This window comes from Mus caroli, unplaced genomic scaffold, assembly GCF_978045245.1.
Source record: "Mus caroli unplaced genomic scaffold, Mus_caroli_1 scaffold_11, whole genome shotgun sequence".
NCBI lineage: Eukaryota > Metazoa > Chordata > Mammalia > Rodentia > Muridae > Mus > Mus caroli.
This window is the reverse complement of record NW_028227266.1, coordinates 17,682,722-17,698,477: the sequence shown is the minus strand read 5'-3', so window position 1 is coordinate 17,698,477 and position 15,756 is coordinate 17,682,722. Positions and strand designations below refer to the sequence as shown.

The following is a 15,756-nucleotide window of genomic DNA, read 5'->3' as shown; positions in this document are numbered from 1 at the left end:
TAACATGTATTAACGTGCCACCGCGTTAGGAAGGTTGAGAACTGTATAGCTTTGCCTGGCTTGGCACAGTCTATGTAGAACTTGCTGGTTTTGAACTCACAGAGATCCCTTAGTGCTGGGATTGAAGGTGTGTGCCACCACACCCAGATGACCTGGGACTGTAGATCCTGCTGCCTTTAGCCCCCCAACTCCCAAATGCTGGAATGACAGGTGTGTACCACTACAACTAGGCTGTGTATGTGTGTTGAAATAGGGTCTTAATCTGCAGTCTTGGCTGGATGGATCCCATCACACAGCCCAGGCCAGCCTCAGATTTCCAGTCCCCTTTCCTCTGTCTCCCTAGTACTGGGTAACAGGTGTGCACTGCCCCATGACTCCTGGTGCCCACCTCTGCCCCACCTTTCTTCCTGATATTCACACTTCCCCAATTTCTAATTTTCCAGTCTGTGCCTCAGTTTCCCTGTTGATTACCCTGTCTCTTTTCATACTAGCTTCCCTTTTGGTCCCCGCCTTCCACCTCTCCCCCCCCCCCCCATCCCTCTCCTGCTCCATGTTCATCCTGGGAAAATCCTAGGAGGGTGAAATTGACAAGCACGTGACAGTCCCCCCTCCCCCATCTCATGACCTTTCACACCTAGGTTTATGGGGATGGCTAGTGGGGGGTTGCGGAGTCTGGTTCCTGACCCCCCCTTGCTCATTCGTGTCAACTCCCTACCTGCTGACAGGGGCCCCACTCTATGGGGCTGTCGCCCTGAGCCGGGCTGGGGGCGGGGCTGGGGGCGGAGCCCGCGACAAAGGCTGGGCGCGGGGCGGGGGTGGGGTGGAATCCCGGCCGCGGGCGAGGCGGGGAGGAGGCGCTCGGGTCGCCCGGGCGGGCGGGCGGGGTCGCGCCTGGCGGCGGGTCCCCATTACCCAGGCGCCTGTCGGGCGGGGGGCGCGTCATGTGGCCGCTCACGGTCCCGCGGCTGTCGCTGCTGCTGTGGCTGCTCTGCCCAGGCCTCGCCGGACAGGTAGGGGCCCCGCGGGCAGGTGCGGTCGCTGGGGAGCCCTGGAGGGGACACAGGCTCAGAGGGGTCCCGCGAACAAGAGCTTTGGGGTCCACCAGCCTCCCCTTCTAACAGCTGCAGGATGGCGAGGGGCATATGGGGAAGGTCGCAGCAAAGGAGGGGTTGGAACATCCACCCTTGTTTGGGGAAACCCTGGGGACACCCAATGAAACCTTAATGTGGGGAGATTGGGGAAGACACTCGTTTTGGGGTTCTGGCCCCCCTCGATGATCCACAGCTTACATCCCACCATCTAGCTGTGAGATTGGGGAGGGAAACTTTAGGGGGGCTTTGGGGTGTTGCCTGTCACTTGCCCATCATGGGGCCAGGGTGTTTAGCTTCTAAAGCTCCCCACATCCATTGCCTGCACCCCTATAGTGGGGAAAGGGGCGGGACTCACGTGTGAATGACTGACAGGAATGTGCGCCAGGTGCTTGCAGCTCCTGGGTGCCGGGGAAACGTGTGTCTTTGTGTTGTGGCTGGGTGTGACCCAGGGGAGTTTGTGTGTGTGTGTATGCGTGTTCAAATGTGAGTGAATTGGGGTGTGACTGGGAGAGGGTGTGTGTACGTGTGAAAGAGTGTGTGAGTGACAGTGGGGGCAGGGTGACCCGAGGACCAGTGTGATGACAGATAGGAGTTGTGGGTCTGTCTGTGACTGGCTGTGTGACCCGACATGAGGACCTGAGAATCTCTGTGGTGTGTTTGTCCGGCTCCCGCTATATGTCAATAACGGGGTGTGACAATTGTCCTCATGGCTGTGCCCAGATGCCTGGGTTGTCCAAAACTCGAGTGACAGTCAGGTGTGTGGCCATGTGAGGGCACTCTGTGCCTTTGGTTGAATACATCACTCTAAAACGGGGTGTTCAGGGTGACAGGCTGTGTGTGCAAACGTGACATCCAGGCCCTGTGTGTATCGGCTCTATGCATACCCCATTCCTGGTGTGGCAGATGGAGGTGCCTCCCTGTGGTACCCCATCTCTTGGGTAAGCTAGAAAAGCTATGCAAAATGTGGAGGGTCCAATCTATCTTCTACTATTGAGAAACCTCATTCCTCCTCCATCTTGGGGGTGGGAATACCCTCAGGATCTCATGTATGTGTGTGTGTGTGGGGGGGGGCGCGTTAGGAAGCTGCTATCAGTAAAACAGTAACATAATAGCAAACACTGTAGAAAGGCTAATGGTCACGCTTGTATTACAAACACAGCATGAGCTAAGGTGCTTAAGCCTCTGGGTGTCTTATCTATGGTTGGTAGGGCATCAGGGTTACCCTCATTTAAGAGATAGGGAAACTGAGGCACAGAAAAGTTAGGTCACTTGCTTAAGCCCAGACAGCCCAGAAGTAGTAGCACAGACAAGATAGAACACAGGCAGGTCGCTCCTGAACTTAGCATTTGTGAAATAATCCACTCCAGTGTCCACACTGCCTGGGTCGACGTGACTAGGCGGGGTTTTCTAGGTAGAAACTCACTAAAATAAGGGTCTGGACACCTTTCCTCTTCTGATTAAGATAAGAGGGCAATCAGCTGTAGTTACACCCCACTTTCCCGTGCTGGCAGAGACAGGTCCGGGTAGGATTTCTACAAGGAGACGTTGTGGGGTTCCTTGCGTTCGGTCCATCTCAGCACAAACACGAAGGGTGGGGAAGGTGCAGCTGGTTGCACACAGTGAGCACTCAATATGCAAGCCCAAAGGAACTAGGCACACCACGTGTGAAGGAGACAAAAAGAGAAAAACATACACCTAAAAAATGGCTGGCAAAAAATGAACCAGGAGGGAAAGCAGTCGCTTTAGTTTCTGAGAGTAATTGAGTCACCCTTAGGTTTCCAGTTCCAAGGCCAGTTTGCAGAGAAACCCCAGGAATGGAGGGAAGGGGCTTGGGGCGGGGCCGATTGGGGATGGAGCTACTTGGAGAGCAAGGGAGGGGCCACATGCCAGAGCGTGCTGGGGCCGAAGCGGGGACGTCTGAATCCCGACTCTTGGGGGGCAGCAGTCACTGGCTGCACTGCTTCAGGTGGCCACTAGGGGGCACCACGTGATGGCTGAAAAAAAAAAAAGTCAGTGGTTAACCAAGGTCTGCCTCCACAAGGGGAAGGAGAGGAGGAGGGCAAAAGAGGACAGGGAGGAGAAGAGAGGGGCGGGGTTCTGAGGAAAGAGGCTCTGCCCCTCTCATTTCTCTGTCTAGTCCCAGACACCTCCCCGCAGTCCCAACAGAACCTTTCCTGGGAAATCATTTTCACATCACCAGATTTGATGAAGCAGTGGGGCCCAGCCCTCCTGGAGCTGACCTTCAGGTGCAGCAGACAGATGAAACCACAAAAATGAATACACCAGCCTCCAAGAGCTGAATCCATATATAATCTTGTGCAAATAGGAAGAAAAAATCACAAGTAGAAGCTAGTCTTGGTGGCCCACACCTGTAACCCAGGGTATGTGTGTGTCGGAGGTGTGTGTGTGTGGAGGGATGGGATCAGGAATTCAAGGTCATTTTCCATCACATTGTGAGTTCAAGGTCAGCTTCCCCCCGCCCCATAAAGGAGATTAAATGGAAAATGAGGGTGAGGGTCTGGAGCAATGGCTCAGAGGTCAGGAGGGCTTGGTGTTTGTTCTAGTTTGCTTTCTGTGCTGTGCTACAGAACCGACAAGGAGGAGAGGGTTGTTTGTCTTACACTTCAGGTGTCCGTCCATCATTGATGGGGCTCAGGCCAGAGCTCATACTCTCAGGGGACTCAGAGCTTACACTCAAGCAGGGACCTCTGAGGACACTCAGCCAGCTTTCTTATACAGCCCTGGCCCACCTGACTACAGATGGCGCTGCCCACACTGGGCCAGGCCTCCCTACCTCAGTCAAGACCACTTCTCCCAGGCATGGCTGGTCCCTCGACCGAGGGGGCCTTTTCTCAAGTTGACAATAAAAAAATAACCAGGACCCCGTTCTTACAGAGGACTGGAGTCTGATTCCCGGCAGCCACACAGAGTGGATAACAACCACCGATAAATTCAGCTACCAGGTATCTAGTCCACAAACAGGCACACACAAAACAGTTACCTTTATTTTTTAGTTTGTGTATGTGTCATCATGTATGCATGTGTACCTGCATGTATGTATGTGTGTATGCCCTCATGTATGTGTGTATGTGTGTCGTCATTGTATGTGTGTGTACACGTGGAGGCCAGAAGTCAACCTGGAAGTCACCCTCAATTGTCCTTTTCCTTGTTTTAAAAATGTTTTTGAGATTTTAATTGTTTACTGTGTCTTAGTTATTTTGTGGTAGAAGGCACACAGCCAATGCTCTTAACCACTAAGCCATCTCTCCAGCCCTCAATTTAAGATTTGTTGGTGGCTGATGGTGTTTTGTTTGTTTGTTGTTTTTTAAAACAGAGTTTCTCTATACAGCCCTGGCTGTCCTCTGTAGACCGGGCTGGCCTCAGACCCAGAGATCCTCCTGCTCACACTCTCATTAGATGCAGAGCTCACACTCTCACTGGACCCAGAGTTCACACTCTCACTGGACCCAGAGTTCACACTCTAACTGGACCCAGAGCTCACACTCTCACTGGACCCAGAGTTCACACTCTCACTGGACCCAGAGTTCACACTCTCACTGAACCCAGAGCTCACACTCTCACTGGACCCTGAGCTCACACTCTCACTGGACCCTGAGTTCACACTCTCACTGGACCCAGAGTTCACACTCTCACTGACCCAGAGTTCACACTCTCACTGACCCAGAGTTCACACTCTCACTGGACCCTGAGTTCACACTCTCACTGGACCCAGAGTTCACACTCTCACTGGACCCTGAGTTCACACTCTCACTGAACCCAGAGCTCACACTCTCACTAGACCCAGAGCTCACACTCTCACTAGACCCAGAGCTCACACTCTCACTGGACCCTGAGTTCATACTGGACCCAGAGTTCACACTCTCACTGGACTCAGAGCTCACACTCTCACTGGACCCAGAGTTCACACTCTCACTGGACCCTGAGTTCACACTCTCACTGAACCCAGAGCTCACACTCTCACTGGACCCAGAGTTCACACTCTCACTGGACCCTGAGTTCACACTCTCACTGGACCCTGAGTTCACACTCTCACTGGACCCTGAGTTCATACTGGACCCTGAGTTCACACTCTCACTGGACCCAGAGTTCACACTCTCACTGAACCCAGAGCTCACACTCTCACTGGACCCTGAGTTCACACTCTCACTGGACCCAGAGTTCACACTCTCACTGGACCCAGAGTTCACACTCTCACTGGACTCAGAGCTCACACTATCACTGGACCCAGAGCTCATACTCATAGAACCCTGAGTTCACACTCTCACTGGACCCTGAGTTCACACTCTGACTGGACCCAGAGTTCACACTCGAACTGGACCCAGAGTTCACACTCTCACTGGACTCAGAGCTCACACTATCACTGGACCCAGAGCTCATACTCATAGAACCCTGAGTTCACACTCTCACTGGACCCTGAGTTCACACTCTGACTGGACCCAGAGTTCACACTCGAACTGGACCCAGAGTTCACACTCTCACTGGACCCAGAGTTCACACTCTCACTGGACCCAGAGTTTACACTCTCACTGGACCCAGAGCTCACACACTCTCCTGGGACCCAGAGCTCACACTTCAGCTGCTGCCACTGAGGAGACCTCTCATCTCAGTCCTTACAGTCTTGGATTACAGGTGTGTGCACTGTGCTTGGTGTTTGTGTGGGATTTGGATTCTGGTTCCCATGCTTGTGCCACAAATTCTCCATCCACTGAGCCAGCCCTCTGGCCCAAGTGCATGGTTCTTGAGTAGCTTAGAGCTGCAGGGAACCTGACAGTCCTAAGCCTGCCATCTCCCCTTGAGCAGGTGTCCTCTTCCCAACACCTGAAAGGCCTCCTTGAAGTCTTACTTTGTTTACTTTAAAATATTCTAGTTTTTGTTGAGACAAAGTTACACATAGACCAGGATGGACTCACTATATAGTCAAGGATGGCTCGCACACCTGATCCTCCTCCTTCACTCTCAAGTGCTGGGGCGACAAGTGTGTACCCCACACCCACTTTATCTTAATCTTATCTAGACTTAGGGCCAACGCTTTAGGGGTCCCCACAGGATGGGAAGGACTAGTTTGACTTAGTCATATACCCCAGGGCCTTTGCACTTACCACTCCCTTCCATTTACCTGGATGTTGTTCCCCTTGGACCCTATATTTCAATACCCTTTCCTCTTCTTTCTGCTTCAATCACTTTCTCTCAGAAGGCTGCTGTGATCGGCCATCTAAAATCATTTGTTTGAGACAGTTATGAAGTGAGACACACGTGCAGGCTGCAGCGTCACAGTAGCCATGCTGAGGACTGGGGGGCTCTGAGTAAACAGAGAGAGAACACCAGGTAGAGGGGAAACCCTGCACACAGCGAAGGTCCCCTCCCCCGCCCCAGGCAGGACAGCCAGCAAAGGCAGGGCTCTCTCTCACACCGCTAAGAAGAGTGTACAAGTGGAAACTCGAGGATTGAGCTGATCGAGGGCTGAAGGTGTGTAACTAACAGTTGACAAGATGCTTGCCTGTTTTATATGAAGCTCTGAGTTCCAATCCTCAGCACCACACAGAACCAACTATGGGGTCAAATCAGGAGTTCAAGGTCAACCCGTATTCCAGAAGTTTTCAGTCTGTGTGTTTAGAACCCTTCGGGGAGAGGTGGGTCACATACCAGACATTCTGCATATCAGTTATAAACATTACAATTTGTAACAGTGGCAAATTACAGTTATGAAGTAGCAACAAATAATTTTATGGTTGGGGTCACCACAGATGAGGGACTGTGTTAAAAGGTCTGAGCACTAGGAAGGTTGAAAACCACTGCTCTATTACATAACATAGTGCTTGAGACTAGCTTTGGCTACATGAGACACCCCACCTCCCGCAGCTCTAGAAACAAAACAAATCAGGCAGATGTACATAGCTCACCACCCAAAGCCCTGGATTCTGTACCCAGAATCCCAACTCTCAGAAAAAAGACACTGGCAGGCGATTGCCACTAATTTGGGGCTAGCCTAGGTTACAAAATGAGACCCTGTCACAATGAAACAAAATGCATGACTCACACAGTTCTGGACTTTTTCACAGAATATTTTCTGTTGTTGTTATCTGAAACTTCAGAAAGCAGACCACTGGAGAAGTGGGAACCCCTGTGCCCAGGGAGGTGCCTGAGATCACGGGTGTCAGCCGAGGCTGAAATTCCACGGAAGGGTGCTGCTACTCAGAGCCGAGCTGAGCTTCCTCATCCTACCAAGGTGTTAACCTCCCAGCTTGCCTGGGGGCGGGGAAATCAGGACAAACTGCGTGAGGAACCTCCTGGGGCTGGGCTCAAAACTGAGGAACTGGGGCGACACCTAGTGGTGGAGTGAGGTTTGTGCAGGACGCGAGGGGTGTGTGTGCTTGTGTGAGTGTGTGCACGCCCGCCTGTGCGCGCATACACTTAACAGACATACCTTAGTTGGGGCTCCTCACAAGCACTCCACTTGGTTTTGTTGTTGGTACTGTTTGTTTGGTTTTGGTTTTCCAAGACAGGGTTTCTCTGTGTAGCCCTAGCTGTCCAGGAATTCACTCTGTAGACCAGGCTGTCCTCGAAGTCACAGAACTCTGCCAGCCTTAGCCCCCCGTAGTGCTAGGATTAAAGGCCTGTGCCACCACCCTCTGGCTTTATTTTGTTTTTAAATTTTAATCACATTTATTTATTTAGGAAGGGGAGAGTTCTTAGCCTGGTGCCCACAGGAAGTCAGAGATGTCAAGGTCAGACGACAACTTCGGGGGTCCGTTCTCTCTTTCACTGTTTGGAACCTAGGTCTTCAGGTTTGGCGCCAAGCCGCCTTAGTCTCTGAATTTCTCACCTGCATCACTTCGTGTTGTTGAGAGAGGGTCTTTCACTGGCCTGGAGCTTACCAAGTACGGGACTGGGTATGGTCACCCTAGGGCTGACAGGTTATGTTCTCACATCCAGAGAACCAAGAATTCACACTAAGCACAGGGTGGCAGCAGCCCTGATACGCTTGGTACATCTGTGCCTCAGGCTAGTCTAAGAGGAAGCAGGAAACACCTGAGTGGAGCTAAGAGATTGGGTGAGGTGTGTTTGGAAAGCTGTTCACCTGAACACCAGTAAACAGAGTCTCTGGCTCCTCCTCTGCTCCTCCCCACCCTGTTCCTCCCCCCACGCCCGTGTGTAGGTATGTGTATGTTAGCCTGTATGTGGCCGAGTGTGCATCTGAAGGCCAGAGGTTGGCATCTGTGGTCTTCCTAGGTTGCTTTCTATTGTATGTTTTGGCGTGATCTGTCCATGAACTTGGAACATGCTGCTCTGGTTAGTCTAGCAGGGCAGCTCTCTCTGAAGTTCCTATTCCCACCATGTGAGTGCTGATATTCTACGCAGCCCACGCCCACCTGACATTTACACGGGCTTTGGGGATCAGAACTCAGGGCTTCATACTTCATACGGCAAGCACTTTACCCACTGAACCATTTCATTTATTTACCCGAGAGTGACCGTGTGTCTGATTCTGGCGGCCAGAGGACAGCGTGCAGGAGTTGGTTCTCTCCACTTACCATATGGGTTCTAGAGCTAGAACTCAGGTTGCCAGTCTTAGCAGCAATCTCCTTTACCTGCTAAGCCATCTTGCCAGCCCCTTTACACACAGTTCTAGTGATCTGTAGTACTGGGTGCTAAGTCCTACATAGAAGATAGAACTATAAAATGTCACTGCACAAAAATAAAGGAAGTCAAAAGTAAAGCCAGTCAAGGCCGTGAAGAGGATACACAACTCCTCATTCCCTAATCCCAGAGATCCTGATTAGCCTCAAGAAAAACACAGTGAGGCTGGAGAGATGGTTCCACAGTTAAGAGCACTGGCTGCCCTTCCAGAGGACCTGGGTTCAATCCCCAGCACCCATGTAGCAGCTCACAACTATCTGTAACTCCAAAGGATCTGTCCTCCTCGTACAGACATGCAGGTCTTCATGCTTCAAGGCAAAATACCAATCCACATGAAATAAAAATAAATAAATAATTTTTAATATAAAAAGAAAGAAAGAGGGGGCTGGAGAGATGGCTCATCAGCTGAGAGCACTGGCTGCTCTTCCAGAGCGTCTGAGTTCAAGTCCCAGGACCACATGGTGGCTCTGATGCCCTCTTCTGGCCAGCAGGTGTATATGCAGATAGAACACTAAAATAAATACATAAATCTTAACATAAAAAAAAAGGAAAGAAAGAAAAAGGAAAGAAAAACACAGTACATACACTGAGAGATGGATGCTTTCCCCTTGTTTCTCTGGTAATTTCAGTGTGACACACTGGTGACAGGGAGAGATGAGAGACACAGCCCACTTTGGAGAGTCTGAGAGTCTACAAGTCCAAGAGACAGATGCAAGCTGGGTAAGGTGGTACATGCCTGCCATCTTAGCTCTCTGAAGGCTGAGGCACAAATCTTGAAAGTTGAAGGCTGGCTTGGGCAACTTAACAAGTCTTTCTTTTAAAATAAAACAAAAGGAATCTAGGGGCGTGGCTCAGCTGTAGAACCCCTGCCTAGAATCCCTGGGGAAAGGGGCTGGGGACAAGGCTCAGTGTCACACAAGTGTAGTATGCAGAGGATCGTTTGCTAAGCCGACATGGACCAGAAATACATGGCTTCTGGGAATGGGAACTCAGGTTGGGTGTGGATGGGAGGTGAGGTCAGAGGTGAATGTGGGAAGGATGGTTGTGATCTGGCTTCAAAGACCTTGAATTCTAAGTTAAGCAATCAGAATTTATTGACTTGTCAGTCAGTAGTCACAGGCTAGGAGAGAGAACTCAGTGGTTAAGAGCACTGGCTGCTATTCCATAGAACCCAGGTTTGATTACCAGCACTCGCATGGCAGCTTAAAACCACCCCTAACTTCCAGAGAAACAGATGCCCTTTTCTGACCACCACAGGCACCAGGCAACACACACACACACACACACACACACACACACACACACACACACAGATAAACGATTATAATGATGATCAAGGCTATAACAAGATCCTGTCTCAAAATCAAAACAAATAAGGCCCAGCATTGGTGGTGGAGATGGCTTTTTGATCAAGTGCTGGCCTAGCACACACAAAGCCCTGTGTTCCAACCCCAGCACCACAGAAACTGTGCTTGGTGGAGCACTCCCACGGTGCCAGCCCTGGGGAGGAGAATCAGGAGTTCAAAGTCATATTTGGCTATATATTAATTTTGAGGCTATCCTGGGCTATGTGAGACAATGTTTTAAAAGAATAACAAAACAAACAAACAAACAAACAAAAAGCACAGAGGTGTCAAAACTTGATTCTAAGCACAGCGGAAGCTCCACGTTTCTAGCATGAAAGTAGAGAACCCAGCAAACCCTGGTTTAACCCCAGCTGGGAACTCACACACGTCTCACTCAATATTGAGACTACAGACACCTCTGCAAGTTGGCTTTGGAGATAAATAAATCCTGTGGAGACGATGCATTTGCCCATGGAGTCTGGGGATCATGGGACTGAGTGATGGCTCAGCAATTAAGGTTTTGTTCCTCTTTTGGGGAGCCCAAGTTTGGTTTCCAGAACTCACATGGGGCAGCTCACAGCTACCTATAATTACAACTCCAGGGTACCCCCTTCTGGCATTTGTGGGCATTACATTCAACATGTGCACATACGATTATGCAGATATAAACACATACATAAATAAAAATAAATAAAAGAGCCAGGCATGGTGGCTCACACCTTTAATCCCAGAACTCCAGAGGAAGAGACAGGCAGATTTCTGTGAGTTCAAGACCAGCCTAGTCTACAAAGCAAGTTCCAGGATAGCCTGGGCAGTTACACAGAGAAAACCTGTCTCAAAACAAACAAACAAACAAACAATAAACAAATAAATAAAAGAATTATGAATTGTGACAATCTACTATGTATGACCAGAAGTGGGGTTGCTGAGTTATGTGGGAAATCCTGCTAAAGTTTTCCAATGTTGAAGAAGTTTCTGGCAAGGGTGGGTGTAGTGGCTCATGATCCCAGTATTCAGGAAACAGAGATAGGTAGATCTCTGTGAGCTGAAGGCCAGCCTGATCTACATAGCAAGTTCCAAAACAGCCAGGGCTACATAAAGCCAGGGCTCAAAAACACCAAAAAACCAAGCAGGGGTGGGGGGCTGCAGGGGGAGAACTGTTTGCTCCAAGATGGACTCTGACCCTCATACCCATGCTGTGGCATGCATCAGATAGATAGATAGATAGATAGATAGATAGATAGATAGATAGATAGATAGATAGATAGTTTCTGGCAGCTATGTAAAGTAATGCTTCTACCAGACAGACTCCAGTCATCTCACATCCTTTGGATTCGTTGCGTGGTCTTGTTTTTTGTCTTCTCAGATATTCTGATAGCCACAAACTAGGTTCTCCTTGAGAGGCTAAGGAGTGCTCTTATGACTCATAATGTTAAGTAGCTGTTATTGGCATGTAGATGTCCCACACATACTAAATGTCTGGTCTTCTGGTTGTGTGTGTGTGTGTGAAGGCCTGTGGGTACACCTGTGCATGGGGTGCTCCTGTGTGTGTGGGTGCTCTTGCACATGTGTGCATGTGTGTATGTACATGCAGAGGCCAGAGGCTGGATGTCTCCATGGTTGTTCTCCACCCTATACATTGAACTAGGTTGTCTCCTTCGAACCCAGAGTTCACTGATTTGAGCTAGCTTGCTCCAGAGACCCCCAGGCCCTCCCCATGCACGGAAGCAGGCTAGCCAACAAGCCACTGCACTAGGTGGGCTGTGGGTTCACAGAGATCCCCAGGCCCTCCCCATGCACGGAAGCAGGCTGGCCAACAAGCCACTGCACTATGTGGGCTGTGGGTTCACAGAGATCCCCAGGCCCACCCTCCCCATGCATGGAAGCAGGCTAGCCAACAAGCCACTGCACTATGTGGGCTGTGGGTTCACAGAGATCCCCAGGCCCTCCCCATGCAGGGAAGCAGGCTAGCCAACAAGCCACTGCACTATGTGGGCTGTGGGTTCACAGAGATCCCCAGGCCCACCCTCCCCATGCATGGAAGCAGGCTAGCCAACAAGCCACTGCACTATGTGGGCTGTGGGTTCACAGAGATCCCCAGGCCCTCCCCATGCACGGAAGCAGGCTAGCCAACAAGTCACTGCACTAGGTGGGCTGTGGGTTCACAGAGACCCCCAGGCCCTCCCCATGCACGGAAGCAGGCTAGCCAACAAGCCACTGCACTATGTGGGCTGTGGGTTCAAGCTCAACCCTCACACTTGTGTAGCAGACACTTTACTCGGTGAGCATTTACCCGGTCACTCCTCTCCACTGAGAGAGATAGGGGAGGAGATGACAGGTGTGAACTACCACACCAAGCTTAAGGGGTACCGTGTGAGTGTGTGTGTGAAACTCAGAGCTTCACACTAGGAAAGCTTTCTACACACTGAGACAAATTCCTCTTTTCACTTCTTATTTTGAGGCAGGTTTTCATTCTTGGTCTTCCTGCCTCATCCTCCCAAGCAGCTGAAGTTACAAATCTCTGCTGAGCCCAACAATGTTTGAGAAAGTTTGCCTTTTCCAGTGTCTGCCTTATATCAAATTGTTGGACAAAAGTCGTTAGGGGTGAAAGTGTTTGTGTTTACTCAGTTTCAGGGTATGGTCCATGACAGCAGCAGCAGCAACGGGAAGTCAAGGTGACCAGAGCTTGTAGGTCCTGATTAGTCAGGACCACAGAGAGAGGAATGCAGCCGTGTGCTCAGCTGGCTGCCTGCACTTTTGGACAGTTTAGGAAATGGTGCTGCCCAGAGTGGGCAGGATCTTTCCAACCCAGTTAATGCGATCAAGACAGCATCCCACAGACACCAACAGGCCAGTCTAATCTAGATAATTCCTCATTGAGATTTACTTCCTATGTGAACTAGACAGTACCAAGTTCACAATCAAAGCTGACATCATACCCACAAAATGAAGATAACCCTTCTGTATTTTTTTTTAAAGATTTATTTATTATATGTAAGTACACTGTAGCTGTCTTCAGACACACCAGAAGAGGGCGCCAGATCTCGTTACAGAGGGTTGTGAGCCACCATGTGGTTGCTGGGATTTGATCTCTGGACCTTCGGAAGAGCAGTCGGGTGCTCTTACCCACTGAGCCATCTCACCAGCCCCCCCTTCTGTATTTTCTTCCAAAACTTTACTGTCCAGAGTTCTCATTCTCTCTCTCTCTCTCTCTCTCTCTCTCTCTCTCTCTCTCTCTCTCTCTCTCCCCCTCCCCCTCCCCCTCCCCCTCCCCCTCCCCCTCCCCCTCCCCCCCCCTGCAATGCTAGTGTAGAGGTCAGAAGTCAATCTTGAGTGTCATTCCTCAGGCGCCAGCTGCTTTGGTTTTGGAGACAGACTCTCGCTGACCTGGAGTTTTACCCTAGCCTGGTTGGCTAGTGAGCAGCAGGGATGCCCTGCCTTCCCAGCACTGAGATACAAGCATATACAGCACGCCTAGCTTTTTCTTCTTCCTTTAAAAACTATCTTTTATTTATTCCCTGACAACTTCATGCATGTATGCAATATACCTCGTTCATGCTCACTCCCAACTCCCCTGCCCCATTTTCCTGGAAATGCCCCAACACTTTTCCTTTCCACCTCTGTGTTCTTATTTGCCCGGCCCTCAGAACCACCCAGTGCTTCCTGTTGACTTGTTTGGGTCTTGTGTAGGTAACCACAGTTATAGTAAGCTCCTGAATGCAGTGCTGCATCATGTCCAGAGGCTAGCTTGTCACAGCATTCCTCCCCCATCCCCTGCCTGTCTGTCCTCTCCTGGGATGAGCCCTGAGCCTTGTTTGGGGGCTGGGTCGGGAGGTTTGAGACAGATGCTCCATTTAGAGTGGAGGACTTGGTCACTATGCTCAGTTTTGTGCACTGACTGCTGCACTCTGCAGAGGATGCTTCTGTGGATAAGGGTGAGAGCCGCATTGATCTATGGGTAGAGAGGAAGGCATTTTGACAACTTGCCCATTCAGCAGAGGTACAGTGGTAGGTTTGCCCCTAGGGGCCATGACCTCCCATGCCACGGGCTTCTGAGCAGGTTTGCGCATAACTGTCGTTCCATTATTGCGCCAGTGGCCACAGCTTGCTTGGCAGGTCAGTAGGCTTCAGCACTAAGATCATCAGTGCTTTTGGGGGTCCTAGGGATCAAACTCAGGCCTTTATACTTGCATAGCAAACACTTTGCCCACTGATATGTCTTCCCGATGCCAGAGGGTTGATTTTTGTATATAATATGAGGTAGGAGTCTGCTTCCACTCTTCCCCACTATGAACCAGCCCAAACGAATCAGCTCCATATAGACTCTGTGACTGAATGCTGGGTGACTTTGGGAAAGATTCTCAGCATCTCTGTGCTTCTAAGCCCTCATTTCTTGTCTTGTTTTATTTGCTGTTCTTGGAATTGAACATAGAGCATGATGGGAAAGCGCTTTACTACTGAGCTCCATTCCCAGCCCTGTTGATTGATTTTTAAAACGAGGATTGTTGTTGGATGCTTTTAGTTCCAGTACTTAGAGGCAGAGGCAGTAAACCCTGTAAATTCAAGGGCAGCCTAATCTATATGGAGAGTTCTAGCCTTACCAGAACTACACAGTGAGACCCTGACTCAAAAAAGGAGATGGCTCAGTCAGCAAAGCGCTTATCATGCAAGCATGTGGACCTGAGGTACCACTGTGGGCACTGTGCCCTAGAGGATGCAAAGACAGAAGGATCTGTGGGGCTCTGGCAGCCAGCCCAGCCAAATTGATGGGTTCTATATTCAATGAGCTGTTAAAACAAATTGAAGCCAGGTAGTGGTGGTGCACACACACCTTTAATCCCAGCATTCCTGGGGTAGAGGCAGGCAGATTTCCGAGTTTGACGCCAGCCTGGTCTAAAAGCAAGTTCTAGGATAGTCAGGACTACAGAGAGAAACCCTGTCTAGCAACCCAACAAAACAAACCATAAGTTGGAAGACACCCATAGAGGAAGACCTGCTACGTGAGCAAGTGTACATACGCAACCACACTCACACACGAACATGCACACGCGTAAGAGCTGGTTTTGGTGTTGTCTTGAAGAACAGGACTATAGAGGCTGATGGAGGTTGAGAAGCCATAAGCTCTAGTTTCTGTAGGTCCATTAAGGCCAAGCCTAGGCTGTGGGATGAAGCCATAATTCTTCACTGTGTATATATTAGTCAGGGTTTTGTAGAGGAGCAGAACCGAGAGAGAGAGGGAGAGAGAGAGAGAAAGAGAGGGAGAGGGGGAGTATTTCATTTATTCATTCATGTATTTAAGTTTATCAAAGTGGCTTACAGGCTGTGGTACAGCTAGTCTGACAATGGGTATATACCAATGGAAAGTTCAAGAATCTAGTATTTGTTCAGTCTATGAGACTGGATGTCTCAGCTGGTCTTGCTGGAATCCCAAAGAAGTAAGCTGTTATGCCAGTTAAGGAATGGCCTTGCTAGCAAGAGTGAGGGCAAATGGGCCAAGAGCAAAGTCTTCCTTCTCTGTCCTTTACACAGGCTGCTACGAGAACATGTGGCCCAGATTAGAGGTGGACCCTCCCATCTCGAAGGATCTGGATTAAAAGTGAATTAAGAAAAAAAAAATCGCTTCTCGGCCTTTTGGCTAAGATCAAGTGAAGAAAAAAAAA

The 15,756-nt window shown here is 50.1% G+C and overlaps 1 protein-coding gene across 2 annotated transcripts in view; it reads left to right on the top strand.

Annotated features, from left to right (window-relative positions):
- Positions 1-885: 885 nt before the first annotated feature.
- Olfm2 (olfactomedin 2) overlaps positions 886-15,756 on the top strand; it is a 79,524-nt gene continuing 64,653 nt past the window's right edge. Inside the window, exon 1 of one of the 2 annotated variants that reach the window (XM_021171748.3) lies at positions 886-1,010. In XM_021171748.3, the coding sequence (XP_021027407.1) occupies positions 942-1,010 (69 nt within the window). In that variant the 5' untranslated portion in view covers positions 886-941. The remainder of the gene's footprint in view (positions 1,011-15,756) is intronic. The other variant, XM_085844453.1, reaches the window with a different exon arrangement.